The sequence below is a fragment of the Thamnophis elegans genome, chromosome 2, assembly GCF_009769535.1.
Source record: "Thamnophis elegans isolate rThaEle1 chromosome 2, rThaEle1.pri, whole genome shotgun sequence".
Classification (NCBI taxonomy): Eukaryota; Metazoa; Chordata; class Lepidosauria; order Squamata; family Colubridae; genus Thamnophis; species Thamnophis elegans.
Window position 1 is genome coordinate 166540881 of NC_045542.1, and position 20974 is coordinate 166561854.

Below are 20974 nucleotides of genomic sequence, written 5' to 3' on the forward strand. Positions count from 1 at the left end.
CTGGAACTTCTGAGATACTGCATTCAGTCATCTGTCATCACAAGCTACTTTTCTAATTAGGGAAAACTTAAGGTAAAGGAAAAAGTTCCCCTCGCACATACATATGTGCTAGTTGTACCCCCTCTAGGGGGCAGTGCTCATCTCCATTTCAAAGGCAAAGAGCCAGCACTGTCCAAAGATGTCTCTGTGGTCATGTGGCCAGCATGACTAAACACCAAAGATGCATGAAACACTGTTACCTCCCCACCAAAGGTGGTCCCTATTTTTCTACTTGCTTTCAAACTGCTAGTTTGGCAGAAACTGGGACAAGTAAAGGGAGCTCACCCTGTTAGGCAGCACTAGGGATTCGAACCGCCGAACTGCCAACCTTTTCATCGACAAGCTCAGCATCTTAGCCACTGAGCCACTGTGTCACAACCTACCTTGGACAAATCAATAATGGTTTATTCTTCTCAGTCAGAGAATCTGTGCTTTGAATGGCATCGTTATGGGGCTGGACTTCAACCATGGCTCCATAATTACATGGAGAATTTTATTTGGAACCTATGGAAGAAAAGCTTTCATCTTCTTTGTAACTGCGATATTCCTTACCTGCATCTCCGCATGTGTTAAAAGTGCATTTAGAGAGAATGAAAGTTAGGAGGCTGACACTTATGACAATTATTGGAGACTAGTCTTTGAAAGAAAGAAAGAAAGAAAGAGAAATCAAAACATACATCTTTATTCGGTATGTTACATGGTGACAGCAATACCAAGGTTGCCTTGGAACCAACCAGGGTGTTTTCTTCATCCCAAAACAGCGAGAAAGATTAAATACCATTTTCCCAAAAATAAGACCTCCCCGGATAATAAGCCCAATCGGGCTTTTGAGCACATGTGCTAAAATAAGCCCTCCCCAAAAAATAAGCCCTCCCTGAAAATATTGCAACAAAACAGCAGCCATGAGATGACCACACTCACTGCCTCCTCCACCTCAAGAATGATAAGACCTCCGGGAAATAAGGCCAAGTGCTTATTTCGGGAGTCAAAAGAAAATAAGACCCTGTCTTATTTTTGGGGAAACACGTTACAACACCAACAGCCCTTGTACTGAGCAGTCTGTACAACAGGGATAGCATGAGTGTTATGCAAATTGTTCTCTCTTGCTAAGTGCTTTGTTCAGCAACTGTTCAAAATAATGACAATGCTGAAAAGGTACATTTACAACCAATTCTTGAATGTAGGGCTGTTGCATCATTCTTGTGATCAAGTGCAGTCAGCTTCACAACCAGCTTCTGAGAAGCAAAGTCAATGGGAAGCTGGTAGTAAATTGAAAGTCATGATCATGTGATGTCATGCTTAACCCACCTTTATTTACTTAACCACCACAGTGGAATGACTGACATCAGTCCAGCACAGACATGATACTTCGCTTGGTGACAGTGTTGTTCAGTGCTGGAGTTGATAGTCCCAATTGCGATAATTGCAGACTACCTATATTGTCTTCAAAAGATTTTGTCACACAATTCATTTAGGTAGTTCTATTACTTTTGTTTTATCAGTTTCTCATGAATTAATTTTCCTATGCCCATAAGAGGATGGAGATTAAGCAAATTCCTTTGTCTATGGAAATTCTCAGTCATCTAGGTCATGGTTGTCCCAAAGGTGCCTTTTTTTCAAGAGGCAACTGGACTTTCTTATTTTTCTTTATTTGTAGGCTTTTTGCTTCTCATCCAAAAAGCTCTGAAGAAGCTTCTTGGAAGAGAAGCGAAAAGTCTTCAAACAAAAACAAGAAAGTCCAGTTGCCTCTTGAAAAAGCACCGTTGGGACAACAAATCCTTTTCCACACATCATACATTTATAATTTTTCACCAATGTGGATTATCTTGTGGCAATTGATTGTTCTGAACCTCTTTCCATGCTCCAGGCATTTTATATGAATTCTCTCCGGTAAAGATGCATTTCTGTGAAAGAACAATTCTGTTCCCGTAGAAACTCTTTCCACAATTAGCACACTTAAATGGTTTCTCTCTGCATAAACAATCAGAAGTTGACTGGGGCTATTTCCACATTCCGTACATTTCTATGGTTATACAATAGGGTCATATGAAGTTTCTGCTATTACGGAAACTCTTTCCACGGTCTACACACTTACCTGATTTCTCGCCTGACTGAACCTTTCTATGGGTATTAAGTGCACTAATTTGTCTGAAGCATTTTCCACACTCAGTGCATTTGTATGGTTTCTCCCCTGTGTGGATCCTCTTATGACGACTGAGGTGACTGCTGGTTGTGAAACTCTTTTCGCACTCCATACACTTATATGGTTTCTCCCCCGTGTGGATTCTTTTATGGGAAGTCAGGGAACTTGAATTAGTGAAGCATTTCCCACACTCAGGGCATTTGTATCGTTTTTCCCCTGTATGGATCCTTTTGTGGGAAATAAGGGAACTTGAATTAGAGAAGCATTTTCCACATTCATCGCATTTGTATGATTTCTCCCCTGTGTGGATCCTCCTGTGGTGACTAAGCGTACTGCTGCTTATGAAACCTTTTCCGCACTCCATACATTTATATGGTTTCTCCCCGGTGTGTAATCTTTTATGGGAAGTAAGATTGATACTCTTGCGGAAGCTCTTTCCGCACTCTGTGCATTGATATGGTTTTTCCCCAGTGTGGATTCTGTTATGTACAGTATAATTATACTTTTGACTGAAATTCTTTCCACATTCCCTGCACTCGTATGGTTTCTCCCCAGTGTGGATTCTTTTATGGGAAGTGAGAGAACCTGAATAGGTGAAGCACTTTCCACACTCTGTACATTTATATGGTTTCTCCTCGGTGTGGAACTTTCTATGAGAAGTAAGAAAACCTGAAGATCTGAAACTCTTCCCACATTCCTGGCATTGATATGGCTTTTCTCCAGTATGGATTCTTTTATGAGAAGTGAGGGACCCTGGCATAGTGAAGCATTTTTCACACTCCTGGCATTTATATGGTTTCTCCCCCGTGTGGATCCTTGTATGGTAAGTTAGGTGTTTTACCGAACGGAAGCTCTTTCCACACTCCATACACTTATGTGGTTTAACTCCTGTGTGGATCCTTTTGTGATAAGTAAGGTGTTTTGCAGAGCGGAAGCTCTTTTCACACTCCACACACTTATATGGTTTCTCTCCTGTGTGGATCCTGTTATGAGCAATAAGGTCTTGGGAATCGTTGAAGCTCTTTCCACACTCCTCGCATTTATATGGTTTCTCCCCTGTGTGGATTCTTTTATGGGAAATAAGATGTTTTGCAGAACGGAAACTCTTTTCACAATCCGGACATTTATATGGTTTCTCCCCAGTGTGGATTCTGTTATGTACAGTATAATGATATTTTTGTCTGAAGTTCTTTCCACAGTCATTGCAATGATATGGTTTCTCCCCAGTGTGGATTCTTTTATGGCAAGTGAGGGAACCTGAATTGGTGAAGCACTTTCCACACTCTGTACATTTATATGGTTTCTCCTCGGTGTGGAACCTTCTATGAGAAGTAAGAAAACCTGAAGATCTGAAACTCTTCCCACATTCCTGGCATTGATATGGCTTTTCTCCAGTATGGATTCTTTTATGAGAAGTGAGGGAACCTGACATAGTGAAGCATTTTCCACATTCCTGGCATTTATATGGTTTCTTTCCAGTGTGGATCCTCTTATGGTAAATGAGGGAACCTGAGATAGTGAAGCGTTTTCCACAGTCTTGGCATTTGTATGGTTTCTCACCTGTATGAATCCTATTATGGGAAGTGAGGCTTGTGGCGAAATGGAATCTCTTTCCACATTCCTTGCATTCGTATGGTTTTTCTCCTGTGTGGATCCTGCTATGGGAAGTAAGATAACTTGAGTCTCTGAAGCTCTTTCCACATTCCAGGCATTTATATGGTTTTTCTCCAACTTTTATGCCCTGACTTAAGATAAGATGATTAGTCCTTCTGAAGCATTTCCTGATTTTGCTTTGTTTTTCTACAGTGTGGTTACTGAAACAGTCACATAATTCCAATTCATCTCTGAGAATTTTTCCACACAATGGACACACTCCTTTTTCTTGGTGATCATCTTCAGCCAAGACACTGATATCGGCACACTGAAAAGGAGAGCATTTCTCCAGCCCCACTTTTAACTGATTTTCCTTAGAATCTTTCTTTCCAAACATCTTCTCCACAACTTCCTTTACGCCTTTTGGGAAAGGTGCTGCTACCTCTTGTCCAGAAACCTCCATTTGCCTTTCATCACCTGTTTGGAACAGAAAAAAAAGAAAGCTGATACAAACTGAGGTGTGAAAGGGATCAAGCACCATTTGTGAGTGAGCTCCTGTTACTTGTCACAGCTTCTACCAACCTAGCAATTTGAAAGCATGTGAAAAGGCAAATAGAAAAATAGGGACCACCTTGGTGGGAAGGTAACAGCGTTCCGTGCACCTTCGGCGTTTAGTCATGCCAGTCACAGGACCATGGAGACATCTTCGGACTGCATTGGCTCTTTGGCTTTGAAACAGAGATGAGCACCGCCCCCTAGAGTCAGGAACAACTAGCATGTATGTGCAATGGAAACCTTTGCCTTACCTAAGATCACATAATGCTCAAAGTAGTGAATGCAGCCCAGAAATAAAACTTCGGATTGCACTGGGTCGCACAGCAATGATGAACATGAGTCAAATATGTAAAAACAAGGATATCTACCTTGTTCTATTATGTTCCCCGTAGTTACCTATGATTGTGAAAGTTGGATCTTATAAAAGCAAAACAGGAAGAAAATTGAGCTGTGGTGCTAGAGAAGGCTATTGTATATTCCTGGACAGATAACATGACTAACAACCAATATTGGAGCACATTATACCAGACAGGTCACTGAAAGGCAAAATCACAAAACTGTGTCTCACTTATTTTTCCATGTCACCTGGAGCAATCCACTGGAGAAAAGAATTATATTTGGAATAGTTAGTGGTAAAAGGAAATCAGGCCACCAAAGAAAATGTTGACTGACACCAGCTACTCAAAGAAGTAGTGCAAGATTGGAAGATGTGAAGACACCTACACATAGAATCGGCAAGAGTTCTACATGACTGAATGGGTAATATATCATCATGGAGGAACATTTTGGTTTAATTTTAATCTGAGAAAGAAGAAGTGCTGAGAGGCCTGAACCTGAGCTTTAGTCTTCTTTTCATGAGTAAGATCTCCTTTGATTTTTTTTTTGGGGGGGGGGGGGTGATTTCCAGTCTGTGGGTATGTTCATTCATCTTAAGTTAACTCAGGAAAAAGAAGCATTGAAGAAAATGGGAGGGTGAGCCAGCTGGGTGGAATGTCCCATGTCTTGAGTCCCATCAGACAGTCTTCTCTAGCAGTCACATCCTTGTGATGCTCCCTGTGTTAACTGGGTTTCCAAATGCCATCAAACAGAAAACATAAAAAGGAAGAGAGCTTAAATTTATCCACAAAGTGGATCAGACAGCATTGGAAACTACATGGAAGGGTCCTCTTTCTGAAGAGACCATGAAGGTTTTTAGCCCATCTGTTTACCAAATAGGATTAGTAAAGCAGACAAGGACACTCTTCTCCACTATATAAAAGAAGGAAATCAGCTGTTTATGTCTGGCTAGAAAATACCTTCCATCGTAATTTTAGTGCAGAAAAACAGAATCCCTTACTTAGATAGGCAACGTTCCTTGCATTTTCCAACATGACTTCTCGATACAGGGTTTTTTGCTTCAAGTCCAACAGGGCCCATTCCTCCACGGAGAAAAACACAGCTACATCTTCAAAAGAAATGGAATTCTGAAACGAAAACAGCATGTTGTACAAACTCTCTTATTAAGGAACAATGCAACATTTCTTTTTAAAGAAAACTTCCTTCTTTCAAGTAAGATAAATAAACAAGTTCTTTGGAGAAAATGGGCAGAGCTACAGGCCTCAGATTGGAAATTCACCTGTGACAGAATTTTGTGATTTTGGCTAATTGTACAGGAGCAGCACTCCAAATTCCTTCTCTGTCAATTGATAAGAGTCCTGGCTGACATTTCAGACCCTGCCTTTCGTTGTTCCCCAACACAATACTTACTGAAGAGGTCAGGAATGGTACCCCATTTTCTTCACTATCAGTTTGGTAATGGGAGCGCATGTCTGGGCATGCACAGTCTGTGATGATGTCTGGGTGGGTGGGCGGAGCCTTGCGCCGCCGCCACTACTGGTTTGCCTGAACTGGTGAAAACCAGCAGAATACCACCTCTGGAAGAGGTATATGAAGATACTTTGGGAGAGGTACCCTGGGAAGTACCATGAGATGCTGAGATGCTATCTATTTGCAGATAACATGGGTGGAAATTATAACGAACCGAATAACCATTGTGAGGCCACTGGAGTTGATTGACATATATCAAGATGCTATAGCTGAGAGAATATGCCAAAAGAAGTTTTGAGTAAACATCTGTGTTTATTCCAAACTAGTTCACCTTGAACTTTATATGACAACAAGACTCTTTGAATCATAAGCAAACGTGTGAAGCTATATGTAACCTTGTTCTTCGCACCTTCCATGTGGGAAGAATGTCTTTCAGGAAGAAACATTTTGTAGAAAGAAGCTATCTTGTTCCAAGATTGGTCCTGCATGGAAGGCACTCTGTAATATAACCACAGCCTATGTAATGTGTAGCAGTATAATTTGTTGTACATCATTGCCACAAGGTCCACGGATACAGATGAAATATGATCAAAACTCCTTGTTATTTATAGTGGGGACTGAGAAGAATAAAAAGAAATATGCTATTGCAGAACTGTTTAAGAATAAAGATGAATCTTGTCACATTTTCAGAAATCAAAGCAGAATTCAAGGAAATACAGTTGGCAGACGACTAGAAAAGGAATAGTTGACTGTATACTATAAAATATAAACTGGAAATATTCCTTGTGGATCCTTTTAAGAACACCTTGGCATATGTCAGTAAACCACAGTAGCCTCAACCAAACTATCATCCTAATTTCTTCCTAGTTTTCACTTCTACATCTCCATGAAATGTATTTCTACAATATTTAATAGGAGGGCTGTGAAAATATCTACATCCTGTAAAATATCTATATTCTCACATCTTGGACATAAATTGTTTCAACTTCTGCCCTCAAAACAATGCTATACGACACTCTGCACACCAGAACAAGTAGAGACGACAGATTTTTCCCGAATGCCATCACTCTGCTTAACTAATTCCCACAATACTGTCAAATAATTTACTAAGACTGTATTACCATTATTCTTCTCTTCCTTCCTAACATCTATCTCTTCCCACTTATGACTATAACCATGTTGTTTGTATCTTTCAATTTATATTGTTTTATTTGTTTACAAGTATGATTTGATAGCTTATTAGTAACCTTGACTATCACTGTTCTATCTTTTTATTCTTGATGAATGTATTTTATTTTCCTTATGTACACTGACAGCATATGCACCAAAGACAAATTCCTTGTGTGTCCAAACACACTTGGCCAATAAAAATTCCATTCCATTCCATTCCTATATTTAACCTATGTTCTTTGAAACTACTTTGAAACAATAATATTACAGGGTCACACATTGCAGAGTTGAGACCAAAATTATATTACCAAGTACATAATGCTCAGTATCCAAAGAAGAAAAGAGTGGCTTTGTATTGTAAGATAGTTCCTCTTGAAAGAATTACCTTCACAAATACAGTGCTTTGTCACTTCTTATTGAAGTATAAGGAAGCTGCTTGTGAAAACAGACTCCTCTGCGCACATACAGACGCACATGCACACACTGACACACACACACAGTGGACAGTGCTGGATCATGTTGAATGACATTTGCAGTTTGAGGAAAATATCTTCCTACCTTCTTTGAAAGCATAACCGCTGCTATTCCTCCACCACAGACAATAGATGTTCTGCAAGATACCATCGATGATGCTCTGGTCTCTGAGAATGAGAAAGAAAGAAAAAAGAACTATTTGTGATAAAAACAGCCTTCCTAAGTTCTCGAGCATTAAATTCAGAAAAAACATTCTTCGTGTATGCTGACTGAGGGGGCCAGCAGGCAGCAGTGCCTTTGAGCAGAGAACAGCCCATCTGGGTTGCTGGGATTAATATGTACAGTAACCAGTCAACCTTCTGGTTCTCCTCTGATTCCCAGGAGGGGTCAAGATGCAACCTGAAGTGGAGAATTTGTGCCGTAAAGCACCGCAGAGATCCTAGATATCTTCAATGTCCTATCTGTCAATGACTACTTCAGCTTCAACTGTAATAATCCACGGGCAAACAATAGATACAAACTCAAGGTAAACCGCTCCAAACTCGATTGGAGAAAATATGACTTCAACAACAGAGTGGTCAACGCCTGGAATGCACAACCCGATTCTGTTGTTAAATCCTGAAATCTCTGTAACTTTAACCTTAAACAGTTCACTTAGTGACTGTTTGAAGTTACAACAGCACTGGAAAAAAATGACTTATGACCATTTTCATCACCCTTACGACCACTGCAGCATCCCCTATGGTCACGTGATTAACATTCGGATATTCAACAACTGACTCACATTTATGATGGTTGCAGTATCCCAAGGTCATGTGATCCCTTTTTGTGACCTGCTGCCAAGCAAAGTCTATGGGGAAGCCCATGATTGTTAAATTCACTAAACAACTGGGTTACTAACTTAGCACCTGCAGTGATACACTGAACAAATGTGAATAAGGTCATAAAACCTGCCAAGACTCACTTAACAAATGTCTCGCTTAGCAACAGAAATTTTGGGCTCAATTTTGGGTGGAAACCCAGGCCTACCTGTTTGTTTGTTTATTGGATTTATATGCCACCCTTCTCCCAAAGGACTCAAAGGACTACCTTGCACATATGTGCTAGTCGTTCCCAACTCTAGGGGTGGTGTTCATCACCTTTTCAAAGCCGAAGAGCCAGCGCTGTCCCAAGAGGTCTACATGGTCATTTGGCCAGCATGACTAAATGCCGAAGGCGCACAAAACGCTGTTACCTTCCCACCAAAGGTGGTTTCTCTTTTTCTACTTGTATCTTTACATGCTTTCAAATTGCTAGGTTGGTAGAAGCTGTGACAAGTAACGGGAGCTCACTCTGTTACGTGGCGCTAAGGATTCGAATCGCCAAACTGCCGACCTTTCTGATCAACAAGCTCAGCACCTTAGCCACTGAGCCACCATGTTCCTGTACCTGTAATAACTGTTTTGTATCTTTAATAACACAGTACAAAAAATTAAAAATTAAAAAAAATCACGAAGGAAGGAAATGCAGGCATAGTCCATTTGAAGAATAAAGGGCATCAAAAGGAAGGAAGGGTTACCTGGTGATCTCTTCTGGGAGGGATCCTCGAGAGGGATTCCCTTAAACAGCAGCTCCACGGTGGGATCGCCCTCCTTTCCTGCCATTGAAACTCAAGGGCTCCTGGACCCCAAAACTGCACCAGAGGAAAATCTCATAGGAAACGTTCAGGAAGGGTCAGCAGAAAGAACCCCACAAGGAGAAAGGCGACTGCAGGAACAATCTTAATAGTCACCCAATAAGAAGCACCCCCCGATTGCAACCAGAAATGACGGAAAGAAAGGAAGGGGAAGGAGGGGGCTTTCTCGCATCTGGGAAGCCTTTGGAAATTGCAACCAGAGAGTGCTTCTCCCTAGAGAGGCCTCCTCGGGCAATTCTTCCCCCCATTCCCCGTCCAGGTCCTCCAAGATGTTGTGAGGCAGCTAGTAAAGTGTTTTTTAAAGCGCGAATTTGGATTTTTTTTCCCCCCATCTCTGTCTGGATTTGTAATGTTTTTATTATTTTGAAATTTAAAGGAATGTATGCTTTTCTGTACTGTACATTCTATTATCTTGTATAGATATTGAAACCGATGTACACTGAAGGGACCTGAGTGGCGAAGACGCACCTCCAAAATTATGAACCTCATTGGTCGGCTGTATGTCAGTCACATTGGGACTGGAGTCATTAGCCCACCCAGTAGAGGGGGCAGATTCCTGGGCCGGATATTTGACTTTGGCACCGGAAGAAGCGCCTGTCGCCTCCCTCCTCTCTCTTTCTAAGACTATTATGCAGGCATAGAGCCTCACTCACTGGGACCGCTATTAGTCTTTCACTGTAGTTTGTGCGAATGCTCTCAAGTTCCAATATATATTTTCAGTATTACAACCTGCACGCTTATTAACAAAGATGTTGCCAAAGGGGAGGCGGCGGTGGGGGAGTAACATGGTATATGCAATCATTTAAAAATGAATAACTACAAGAATATGAATGTAAAGCCTGGCTAAGAGAGGGCAGTGCTAATGAAAAAAACAAACCAGCTATTGTGTATACTGTAAAATTTCATAACTGTTGCAGGTTTCCAGCATCATGTATCATAACATGCTTTGTGACCATCCCAGCTGGTTTCTAACAAAAGAACTCAATGGAAAAACTGAATTGGCTTAAAGATTTTGTGATTGACTTGACTTTATCCCAAAAGTTCATAAAATTGAGATCTTAGCAACCACCTTGGCTCAGCAACAGACCCAGTTCCAATTGTGGTCACAAGTCAATGACTTCCTCTATACATCAGAGGAAGCAAAGCCAGCTGCCTTTTGCATTTCAAATTTTGTGCTTGAACCAAGTGCCACAGACATCCTTACCTGGTGGTTTCCTCAGCAAAGGGGTCAGAGTCCTATTTGACATTGCAACGTGGTACTCATTCAAGTACCACGTTGAGTGACATGGGTGAAGGACGTGTGGCTCAGTGGCTAAGACACTGAGCTTGTCGATCAGAAGGATAGCAATTCAGGGGTTCTAGTCCCTAGCACTATGTAATGGAGTGAGCTCCCATTACTTGTCCCAGCTTCTGCCAACCTAGCAGTTCAAAAGCATGTAAAAATGCAAGTAGAAAAATAGGAACCACTTTTGGTGGGAAGGCAAGGGTTCCGTATGCCTTTGGCATTTAGTCATGCCGGCCACATGACCACGGAGAATGTCTTCGGACAGCGCTGGCTCTTCGGCTTTGAAACAGCCACCACCTTTCATGAAATGTATTCCTTTGGATGCCTTATTAAATCCCTTGCTGTCTGCAGTTTATAATTAAAAGATTTATATTTATTGGGACTGCAAAAGTAAACTGAAACTCAACATTAGAGAACTCCTGAGGTACTACAACCAGTCATCCTCCATTACAAGCTACTTTTCTAATTGATGAAAACAGTCAGTAATGATTCAAACTCTTCTCAATCTGAGAATCTCTGGATGGCATCCCTAAGATTTACAGGGCTGGACTTCACTTAAATCAGGATGAAAACATAGCTCTATAATTAAGTAGAGAATATTATTGGGGGGGGGGGAGTTTTCATCTTAAGTCTTGGTATTCCTTTCTTGGCCCTGTATTTAAAAGTGTATTTAGAAAGAATGAAACTTTTAAGACTGACATTTTATAAAACATTTTTTTTTGGAAAGCAGGAGAGAAAACAAAAAGATAGATCTTTATTCAGTTACATAGTGACAGCAAAGCCAAGGTTGCCTTAGGACCAACCTGGTGTTTTCTTCATCCCAAGAGTGAGGAAGACAAACCTTGTACTGAGCAGTCTATACAACAGGGATAGCAGGAGTGTTATGCTGAGTGCCTTTTCTCTCTTGCCAATTGCCCTGTTCAACAACTGTTCAAATAAAAATGCTGAAAAAAATACATTTACAACCAGTTCTTGAACATAGGGCCATTACATCATCCTTGTGGTCAAATGCAGCCAGCTTCACAGATGCTTCTGACAAGCAGTGTCAATTTCAAGTCATGGTCATGTGATGTTATGCTTATCCTGCAGTTATTTGCATTGGTTAACACCATTGTGAAATTATTGACATCAGTCCAGCGCAGAAACACACCTTTAGTGAAAATGTCATTTAGTGATAGTTGCCAATCATAATTTCAATAATTGTGATCTACCTGTAGTGTTTTTGTCAGACAATTCATTTAGGGGTGCTATTCTTTTTGTATTTTGTAAGTTTTTCATAAACTAATTTTCCCATAAGGTGACTGATGTTGAGTAAATCCTTTCCACACAGTTTATGATTTCTTACCAGTGTGGATCTTTTTGAGGTCACTACTGGTTGTGAAGCTCTTTCACATTCCAAGCATTTATATGGATTCTCTCCAGTATCAATGCTTTTATGGGAAAGAACAATTCTGTTGTGGAAACTCTTTCCACAATTTTCCATACACAGTCCATAGTTTTATAATAGGATCATATGAAATTTCTAGTAACACAGAAACCCTTTCCACAATCTACACAACTATACCCAATTTTTTCTCAGAGTGAATCTTTCTATGTTTCTTAAGTGCATTACTTTGTATGAAGCTTTTTCCACACTCAGTGCATTTATATGGTTTCTCCCCTGTGTGGATCCTCTTGTGACGACTGAGGTGACTGCTGGTTGTGAAACCCTTTTTGCATTCCATGCACTTATATGGTTTCTCCCCCGTGTGGATTCTTTTATGGGAAGTCAGGGAACTTAAATTAATGAAGCACTTTTCACACTCCGTGCATTTGTGTTGTTTTGCCCCAGTGTGGATTCTTTTATCAGAAAAAAGGAAAGTTGAATTAGAGAAGCATTTTCCAAATTCACTGCATTTGCATACTTCCCCTGCATGGCTCCATCTATGTTGATAAAGCATACTACTGGTTATTAAACTTTTTCCACACTCTGTGCATTTATATGGCTTATCCTCGGTGTGGAACCTTTTATGGAAAGTCAGAAAACTTGAAGCTGTGAAACAGTTTCCACAGTCCTGGCATTTATATGGTTTCTCACCTATGTGAATCCTATTATGGGAAATAAAGCTCCTGGCAAAACGGAAACTCTTTTTACATTCCTTGCATTCATATGGTTTTTCTCCTGTGTGGATCCTTTTATGGGAAGTCAGATAACTTGAATCTCTGAAGCTCTTCCCACACTCCAGGCATTTATATGGTTTCCCGCCGCTATGGATCCTTTTATGGGAAGTGAGGGAACCCGGCATAGTGAAGCATTTTCCACACTCCTGGCATCTATATGGTTTCTCCCCTGTATGGATCCTTATATGATAAGTAAGGGGTTTTGAAGAACGAAAGCTCTTTCCACACTCCATACACTTATATGGTTTCTCTCCTGTGTGGATCCTGTTATGATCAGTTAGGACCTGAGAGTTGTTGAAGCTCTTTCCACACTCCTGGCATTTATATGGTTTCTCCCCAGTGTGGATTCTGTGATGTGAAATAAGATTTCTTGCAGAACTGAAAGTCTTTCCACACTCCTGACATTTATATGGTTTCTCCCCAGTATGGATTCTGTTATGTATGGTATAATGAATTTTTTGTCTGAAGCGCTTTCCACAGTTCTTGCACTGATATGGTTTCTCTCCTGTGTGGATCTTTTTATGGCGAGTGAGAGACCCTGAACTTGTGAAGTTCTTTCCACATTCCTGGCATTTATATGGTTTCTCTCCAGTGTGGATCCATTTATGCTGAGTGAGGGAACCCGAGAGAGTGAAGCGTTTTCCACAGTCTTGGCATTCGTATGGTTTCTCACCTGTGTGAATCCTATTGTGGCAAGTGAGGCTTGTGGCAAACTGGAATCTCTTTCCACATTCCTTGCATTCATATGGTTTTTCTCCTGTATGGAGCCTTTTATGAGAAGAAAGATGACTTGAGACTCTGAAGCTCTTCCCACACTCCAGGCATTTATATGGTTTTTCTCCAACTTTTATTCTCTGAGATAAGATAACAGAAATGGCTCTTGTGGCGCTTGTATTTTGTTTTTGGACAGTATCACTTCTGGAACAATAACATAATTCTGATTCATCTCTGAGTATTTTTCCACACCACGCACACACTCCCTTTTTTTGGTGATCATCTTCAGCCATGAACACACTGAAATCTGCATAATGAAAATGAGAGTATTTCTCCAGCCCCACTTTTAACTGATTTTCCTCAGAATCTTTCTTTCCAAACATCCTCTCCAGAACTTCCTTTATCTCTTTTGGAAAAGGTATTGCTGCTTCTTGGCCTTCCATCTTCCATCCATCACCTGCTTGGAACAGAAAAAAAGGAAAGTTGGCACAAACTGTGATATGGAAGGGATCAAGCACCATTGTTGGATCCCTTCTTTGAACATTACCCAAATTCCCACCACCTCTTCTTCCTTTTAGCTCTTTTGTGATTCTTCTCCTTGCTTCTGTCAGAATCTTTTGAAAACATGAGGCTACGCTTGTGTTGTGTTGAAGTAAGATCTCCTATAGGCTTCCCTCTTGCCCTGCAGGCTACAAAAAGCAAACCTAAATTCTTTGGGGTAAATTATTCTCATGGTGGGGCACCATCACCTCTGCTGTTCTTTCAGATTCAGCTCCAAGGAAGCAAGAGGGACTCTTGAACAGAGCCTGTGTTCATTAATGGACTTGATAAGAGAAAACATGTTGGTTTATTTTTCAGGGGAAGGGGGAAGTGTTCAACCTGAGAATTGATGTCTAACTTTCTTTTCATGATGAGGAAGGTGTCCCTTGGGGAAAAAAGTGATTCTCCGTCTGAACTTAAGAAAAGAAAAGTGAATAGGAACTAGAGCCTCTTGATGCGGGTGAAGAAAGACAGTGCAAAAGTTGGCTTGAAACTCAACATTAAGAAAACTAAGATCATGGCACCCTGCCCTCTCAATTCCTGGCAAATAGATGGGGAAGAAATGAAAGTAGTGACAGATTTTATTTTCCCAGGCACCAAGATCACCGCAGATGGGGACTGCAGCCAAGAAATTAAGATGCTTGCTCCTGTGTAGGAAAGCTATGGCAAATCCTACAGCATACTAAAAAGCAGAGACATCACCCTGTCAACAAAAGTGTGTATAGTCATGGTTTTTCATGACTTGCAATTTATAGCTGTGAAGGTTGGACCATAGGAAAGGCTGAGCACAAAAAAATTGAGACCTTTGAAATATGGTGCTGGAGAAGACTCCTGCGAGTCCCTTGAACTGCAAGATCATCAAACCAGTCAGTCCTAGAGGAGATCAACCCTGACTGCTCTTTAGAAGACCACTTTTTTTTACTTTTTGCCTTTATTTGTATGCCGCCCTTTTCCCTAAGGGGACTCAGGGCGGCTCACAATTCAAAAGGGAGGGGGAAACAACAACAATAAACAATACAGCATATTAAAAGAGAAAAACGCAACAATCACACAATTCGAGTGGGGCTATAATCTTAGCCCCAGGCCAGCCGGGACAGCCAGATCTTTACAGCAGCGCGGAAGGATTGGAGGGTGGTGAGGGTCCGAATCTCCACGGGGAGTTCGTTCCAAAGGGACGGAGCAGCCACCGAGAAGGCCCTCCTCCGGGTAGTTGCCAGTTTGCACTGGCTAGAAGATGGGATTCGGAGGAGGCCTAATCGATGCGATCGAATCGGTCTGGTGGAGGTAATTGGCAGTAGGCGGTCTCTCAAGTACCCAGGCCCACTACCATGAAGGGCTTTATAGGTGATAAGTAGCACCTTGAAGCGCACCCGGAGATCAACAGGTAGCCAGCGCAGCTCGCGGAGGATAGGTGTTACGTGGGTGAACCGAGGTGCACCCACTATCGCTCGCGCGGCCGCGTTCTGGACTAGCTGGAGTCGCCGAATGCTCTTCAAGGGCAGCCCCATGTAGAGCACATTGCAATATTCCAGCCTAGAGGTCACAAGGGCACGAGTGACTGTTGTGAGGGCCTCCCGGTTCAGGTAGGGACGCAACTGGTGTACCAGGCGAACCTGGGCAAATGCCCCCCTGGTCACAGCTGACAAATGATGTTCGAAGGTCAGCTGTGGGTCCAGGAGGACTCCCAAGTTGCGAACCCTGTCTGAGGGGCGTATAGTTTGACCCCCCCAGCCTGAGAGATGGAGTACTTGGCCAATTCTTGGGAGGGAAACACAGCAGCCACTCGGTCTTTTCTGGATTGAGCACAAGCTTGTTGACCCCCATCCAGTCTTTAACAGCATCCAGCCCCTGGCTCATCACATCCATCGCTTCGTTGAGTTGGCACGGGGCGGACAGATACAATTGAGTATCGTCCGCATATTGATGGTACTTTATCCCGTGCCGTCGAATGATCTCACCCAGCGGTTTCATGTAGATGTTGAAAAGAAGGGGGGACAGGACCGAACCCTGAGGCACCCCACACGTTAGGGGCCTAGGGGTCGATCTCTGCTCCCCAACTAACACCGATTGCGACCTGTCCGAGAGGTAAGAGGAGAACCACTGTAAAACAGCGCCTCCCACCCCCACCTCCTGCAGTCGTCGCAGAAGGATACCATGGTCGATGGTATCGAAAGCCGCCGAGAGGTCAAGGAGCACTAGGATGGAGGCGTGGCCTCCATCCCTGGCTCTCCAGATCTGGTCCATCTTCAGGACCAGATCCTGAAGATGAAATTCAAATAGTTTGGCCACCTAATGAGAAGGAAGGACTTGCTGGAGAAGAGCCTAATGCTGGGAAAGACTGAGGGCAAAAGAAGAAAGGGACAACAGAGAATGAATTGGCTGGATGGAGTCACCGAAGCAGTTGGTGTGAGCTTAAATGGACTCCAGAGGATGGTAGAGGACAGGAAGGCCTGGAGGATCATTGTCCATGGGTTGGACACAACTTCGCAATTAACAACAAGAAAAAGAAGAAAGTGGAAAGAGGAGCCATCTCCCTGGAATGTCTCACGCCTTGAATACCTAGCCCATCAAAATTACCAGTTCCCTAGCAGACACATCCTTGTGATGCTCCTGTGTGATTAATAGAGTTTCCAAATGCTACTGTTACAGGCAGATGATATAAAAAGAAGAAGAGAGCTCTTACCTACAATGTGGGAAGACAGGTTTGGAAACTAGAGAAGGACTCCTTTCCTCTTTCTAGAGAGAGCATGAAGGTTTTATACCATCTGTTAACCAAATAGGATTAGAAAGGCACACTCTCTTCCACTCTAGGAAAAGAAGAGGGCAGCATTTCCTCTGAGAAAGAAATTAACTGCTTATATCTGGCTACAAAATACCTTCCACTGCAAATTTCAGAATTGAATTTCAGTATTCCAGAAAAACAGAATCCCTTACTTAGAGAGGCCAGGTTCCTTGAGTTGTCCAGCATGACCTCTCTATGCAGTTTTTTTTGCTCCAAATCCAGCAGGGCCCATTCTTCCATGGAGAAAAACACAGCTATATCTTCAAAACAAATGGAATTCTGAAACAAGAACAGCACATTGTACAAACTTTCTTATTAAGAAACAGTTGAATAATCTAAACAGAAAATATTATTTTCTTCAGAATGCCGCTATAGGGCATTGCATGCCAAAACATCTAGACACAGCGACAGTTTCTTCCCCTTGTGCCATCACTCTGCGAAACAACTAATTCTTACAGTACTGTCTAAGTATATTTACCCATATTATTATCCTTCTTCATTACTACTCTCTCATTATTATTATTATTCTGTTGTTTTGCATCTACATTGAGAGCTGCGGCATCAGAGACAAATTCCCTGTGTGTCTAATCACACTTGGCCAAATACAGTATTCTATTCTTATTCATTTCTATTCCTATTTCTACTCGTATTCCTATTGAAAGAAAATGTCCTGCTTTGAACTAGGATTAATAAACAACTTCCCTGGAGAAAATAGGCAGAGCAACAGGCTTCTTATTGGAAATACACCTGCTACAACCTTTCATGATTTTGGCCAATTCGACAGGAGCAGCACCCCAAATTTCTTCTCTGCCAAAAGAAAGAGGGAGAGATTTTCCTACCTTCCTTGGAAGCCCAAGTTCTTCTATTCCTCCAGCACACAAAATAGATGTTTCAGAAGATACCATCTGTGTTGCTCTGTCCTCTAAGAGTGAGAAAAAAACCACAATAATTATTTGTTATAAATAATAGCAATAGCAATAGCAGTAGACTTATATACCGCTTCATAGGGCTTTCAGCCCTCTCTAAGCGGTTTACAGAGAGTCAGCATATTGCCCCCAACAATCCGGGTCCTCATTTTACCCACCTCGGAAGGATGGAAGGCTGAGTCAACCCTGAGCCGGTGAGATTTGAACCGCTGAACTGCTGATCTAGCAGTAACCTGCAGTGCTGCATTTAACCACTGCGCCACCTCGGCTCTATAAACATATGGAGCCTCAAATGCAAAATATCTGTTCTGTTTATGCTGACCAGAGGATTGGCAGACATGAGTACCTCATGGCCAGAGAGCAACCTATCTGTCTGGGTTACTGAGACTAATAAGGTTGTGTGAACATGGGAGTTGACAGATGCCTAGGTATGGACTTTGTGTCAAGTGATACTTCTGTCAGTCATGAGAGACCAAGAAAGATCCAGTGGAGATATGGGAGATTGTATCTTCAAGCAGATCCCATCTCATATCCCTTGGAGATGAGCGGAGTGTTTTGACCTCTCTCCTTCCTGTCAGATAATTTGGAAAGAGGACAAAAACTTTTTTTCACAATAGGGCTCACCCTTTGGAATACCTTACAAAGGGGCAAATCCTTTTTAGATGCACGCTGTCACAAGACTTTCTTGAGTGGCAATATAAAAAATAAAATAAAAACCACAGTATCTAAAATCCTGAACATGAATTCAGGAAAAAAAGAGACTCAGACAAAATAAATCCGGAGGATTAAACGGTATCAGAAGGACCCTTTACCTGTTGATGTCTTCCAAGATTGATCCTCCTGATCAACTCCCCCAAATGGCAGCTCCAGAGAGGGATCAACCCCCTTTTCTATGGGCAGTCAGTCAGCCATTTAAGTCTATAAAGTTTTATGGACCTGAAACAGCACCAGAGATAATTCCACCAGGAATAAATCAGCAAGGTCCAGCAGAATAATCTCTGCAAGGAGAGAGGGGCAGTGTGCAATCTTATGAGGGACCCTTGAAAAAGCACTTAAAAATCCAATTTTGAAGAATTACCATGAGTCACAGCCAGGACTCCTCCTTCTGCCCCTTTGGGAGTTTATTTATTCTCCCTGCTGGGATGGGAAAATAAATCCAAAGATTTTCCTTGATTGAAAAAAAACAACCTCTTTTCTTTCTGCTTCCATTCACTTTTCTTATCTCCGCTTTCACCCCACCCCGTTCTTTTGTGGTGGTCTAATGTTTTTAAATCTTTTCAACACTTGGCAAACTGCCCAGAGTCCCTGCAAATGCCGCAGTATGTAAGCAGAATCGATTATTATTGTCCCAATTGATGCTTCTGCTTCCCCATGCTAAGAGGGAAAAAGGGGGAGCACGTAAAACGGACACAAACACACACACCTTGTATTCCAGAGGTTTTTTCCAAAGATGCTCCTCCAAAAAGCGCGGCCGTTTGGAAGCGTCCCGTCAAAGGCAAAGATGAATCTTGGGGTTAGTCGGATCCTTGGGATGGGGAGCTCCCCTCGCACCCGCCCTCGAAGATCAACCCTCCGATCCTCAAGAGAGACGCGCAGGGGAGAATCCGCGCCCCGCCTTCCCGGCACAGCCGCGCAACTGCAACCGCGCACATGCGCCTCCCTCCCCGGAAGGTCTCCCTTCGGGTTTGGGGTGGGGCGGGGGCACTGCGGGCACCGAGCGGGTCTCCCTCCTCGGGCTCTTTTCGCCCAACCCCGTTCGGGTCCTCCGTGATCCTGAAGCTTGGGTTTTAGATTTAGGTTCTCTCTCGAAGCTCGTTTTCAATTTAGTTTCTGAAGGTTTAATTACCAGACTAGGTAACATCAGCAGCAGGATTGTCAAGTCCAATTCTCCTTGGCTTATACATCTCTTGCTATATTTAAATTCTAAGCAGCTGATTGGTTCTTTTTTGATTGGTTGTTCAAATAGTCTGGTTTCTTATATATGCTGGATCTAAGTCAGTGGTGAAATTCAATTTTTTACTACCGGTTCTGTGGGCGTGGCTTGGTGGCCGTGGCAAGCGAAAGATACTGCAAAATCTCTATTCCCAACCCACTCTGAAGCCAGCCAGAGGTGGTACTTGCTGGTTCTCGGAACTACTCAAAATTTCTGCTACCGGATCTCCAGAACCTGCTGATTTTCACCCCTTATCTAAGTCAATGTCATTAAGTTTAAGCTAAGCATCTGGATGCAAAGGAAGTGCAGAGTGCAGAGTCCTGAAACAATCCCTATTGCCTCTAGTGGTCAAAGGAGTATTATTGCAATGTTGAGTCATCCCAGAAAGGCTAGATTTGGTGAACAGTATGGATAAATGCTAAGAATTCCCTCCCGCATGAGACCTACCCCCACCCACGTTTGCGTGCACAACCCCCTCCCCCCGCCCTATTTTGGGCCTAGCAGCCCTCCCTAAAGCCCCCCCCCAGGCCAGAAACAGCCCGTTTCAGGACTTCCGGTAGGCCTATTTTTCACCCTCCCCAGGCTCCAGAGGTTTTCCTGGAGCCTGGGGGGGGGGGGAATGGCCTCCCCCAGCCCCCAGGAGGCCAGAAATGGCCCATTTCAGACGGCCCATTTTTCAGCCTCCCAGAACCTCCGTGTGAACCCTGTATTACCTGGCATCTAAAACAGGCAGCATGGAGACTCCTGGGAGGGGTGGCGTGAGAGGGGCCAGCCGAAAATCAAAAAGGGAACCATTGGAGAAAATAGGAGGGGTTATAGTTGGTAGATCCCTTCTTCAGAGGACCTGGAAGATCAGACAGGCCACTTCTCTAGTAGTTACATCCTTGTGATAAACCCATGGACTCTTATTGGGTTCTTAAGTGCCATCATTATAGACCCATGATGGTGAACCTATGGCATGCGTGCCACAGGTGGCACGCAGAGACACACTCCCCACTTTACACTCACATTAACCAATCACAGTAGAAATAGCCTCATGCAGCAGACAGCTCTCTCCAACCAATCAACTATAGTACAACTCCACTGTTCCAGCTACTAAATTTCAATATCTTTTGCTATTTTCAATAGTGGTGTGTTAATCGTATTATGTCAGATTAATGGAGTTGGAGGAGACCTTGT

General features: G+C 42.6%; 1 protein-coding gene across 1 annotated transcript; it reads right to left on the bottom strand.

Moving 5' to 3' along the window:
- Positions 1 to 1740: 1740 nt before the first annotated feature.
- LOC116502542 (zinc finger protein 43-like) lies at positions 1741 to 19926 on the bottom strand. The gene is made up of 9 exons (XM_032208422.1): positions 19286 to 19926; positions 18675 to 18798; positions 17776 to 17858; positions 17089 to 17215; positions 12305 to 14071; positions 9339 to 9428; positions 7865 to 7947; positions 5667 to 5793; positions 1741 to 4252 (listed from the first exon to the last, which is right to left on the bottom strand). Exons 3-9 carry the CDS (start codon positions 17839 to 17841, stop codon positions 2082 to 2084), a joined length of 4431 nt encoding a protein of 1476 aa, XP_032064313.1. The 5' UTR covers positions 17842 to 17858; positions 18675 to 18798; positions 19286 to 19926; the 3' UTR covers positions 1741 to 2081.
- Between the last annotated feature and the right edge of the window lie 1048 nt (positions 19927 to 20974).

Bases quoted from the DNA above. Each gene is read 5' to 3' on its own strand.
- LOC116502542 (XM_032208422.1), bottom strand. From the start codon at position 17,841: ATGGTATCTTCTGAAACATCTATTTTGTGTGCTGGAGGAATAGAAGAA. The intron at 9,429-12,304 runs GTATAGTTGTGT...GGAGCCCTTGAG, and splicing joins TCACTCTGAGAAAAAATTGG to TTTCAATGGCAGGAAAGGAG. The intron at 4,253-5,666 runs GTAAGGGATTCT...TGTTCCAAACAG, and splicing joins AAGGAACGTTGCCTATCTAA to GTGATGAAAGGCAAATGGAG.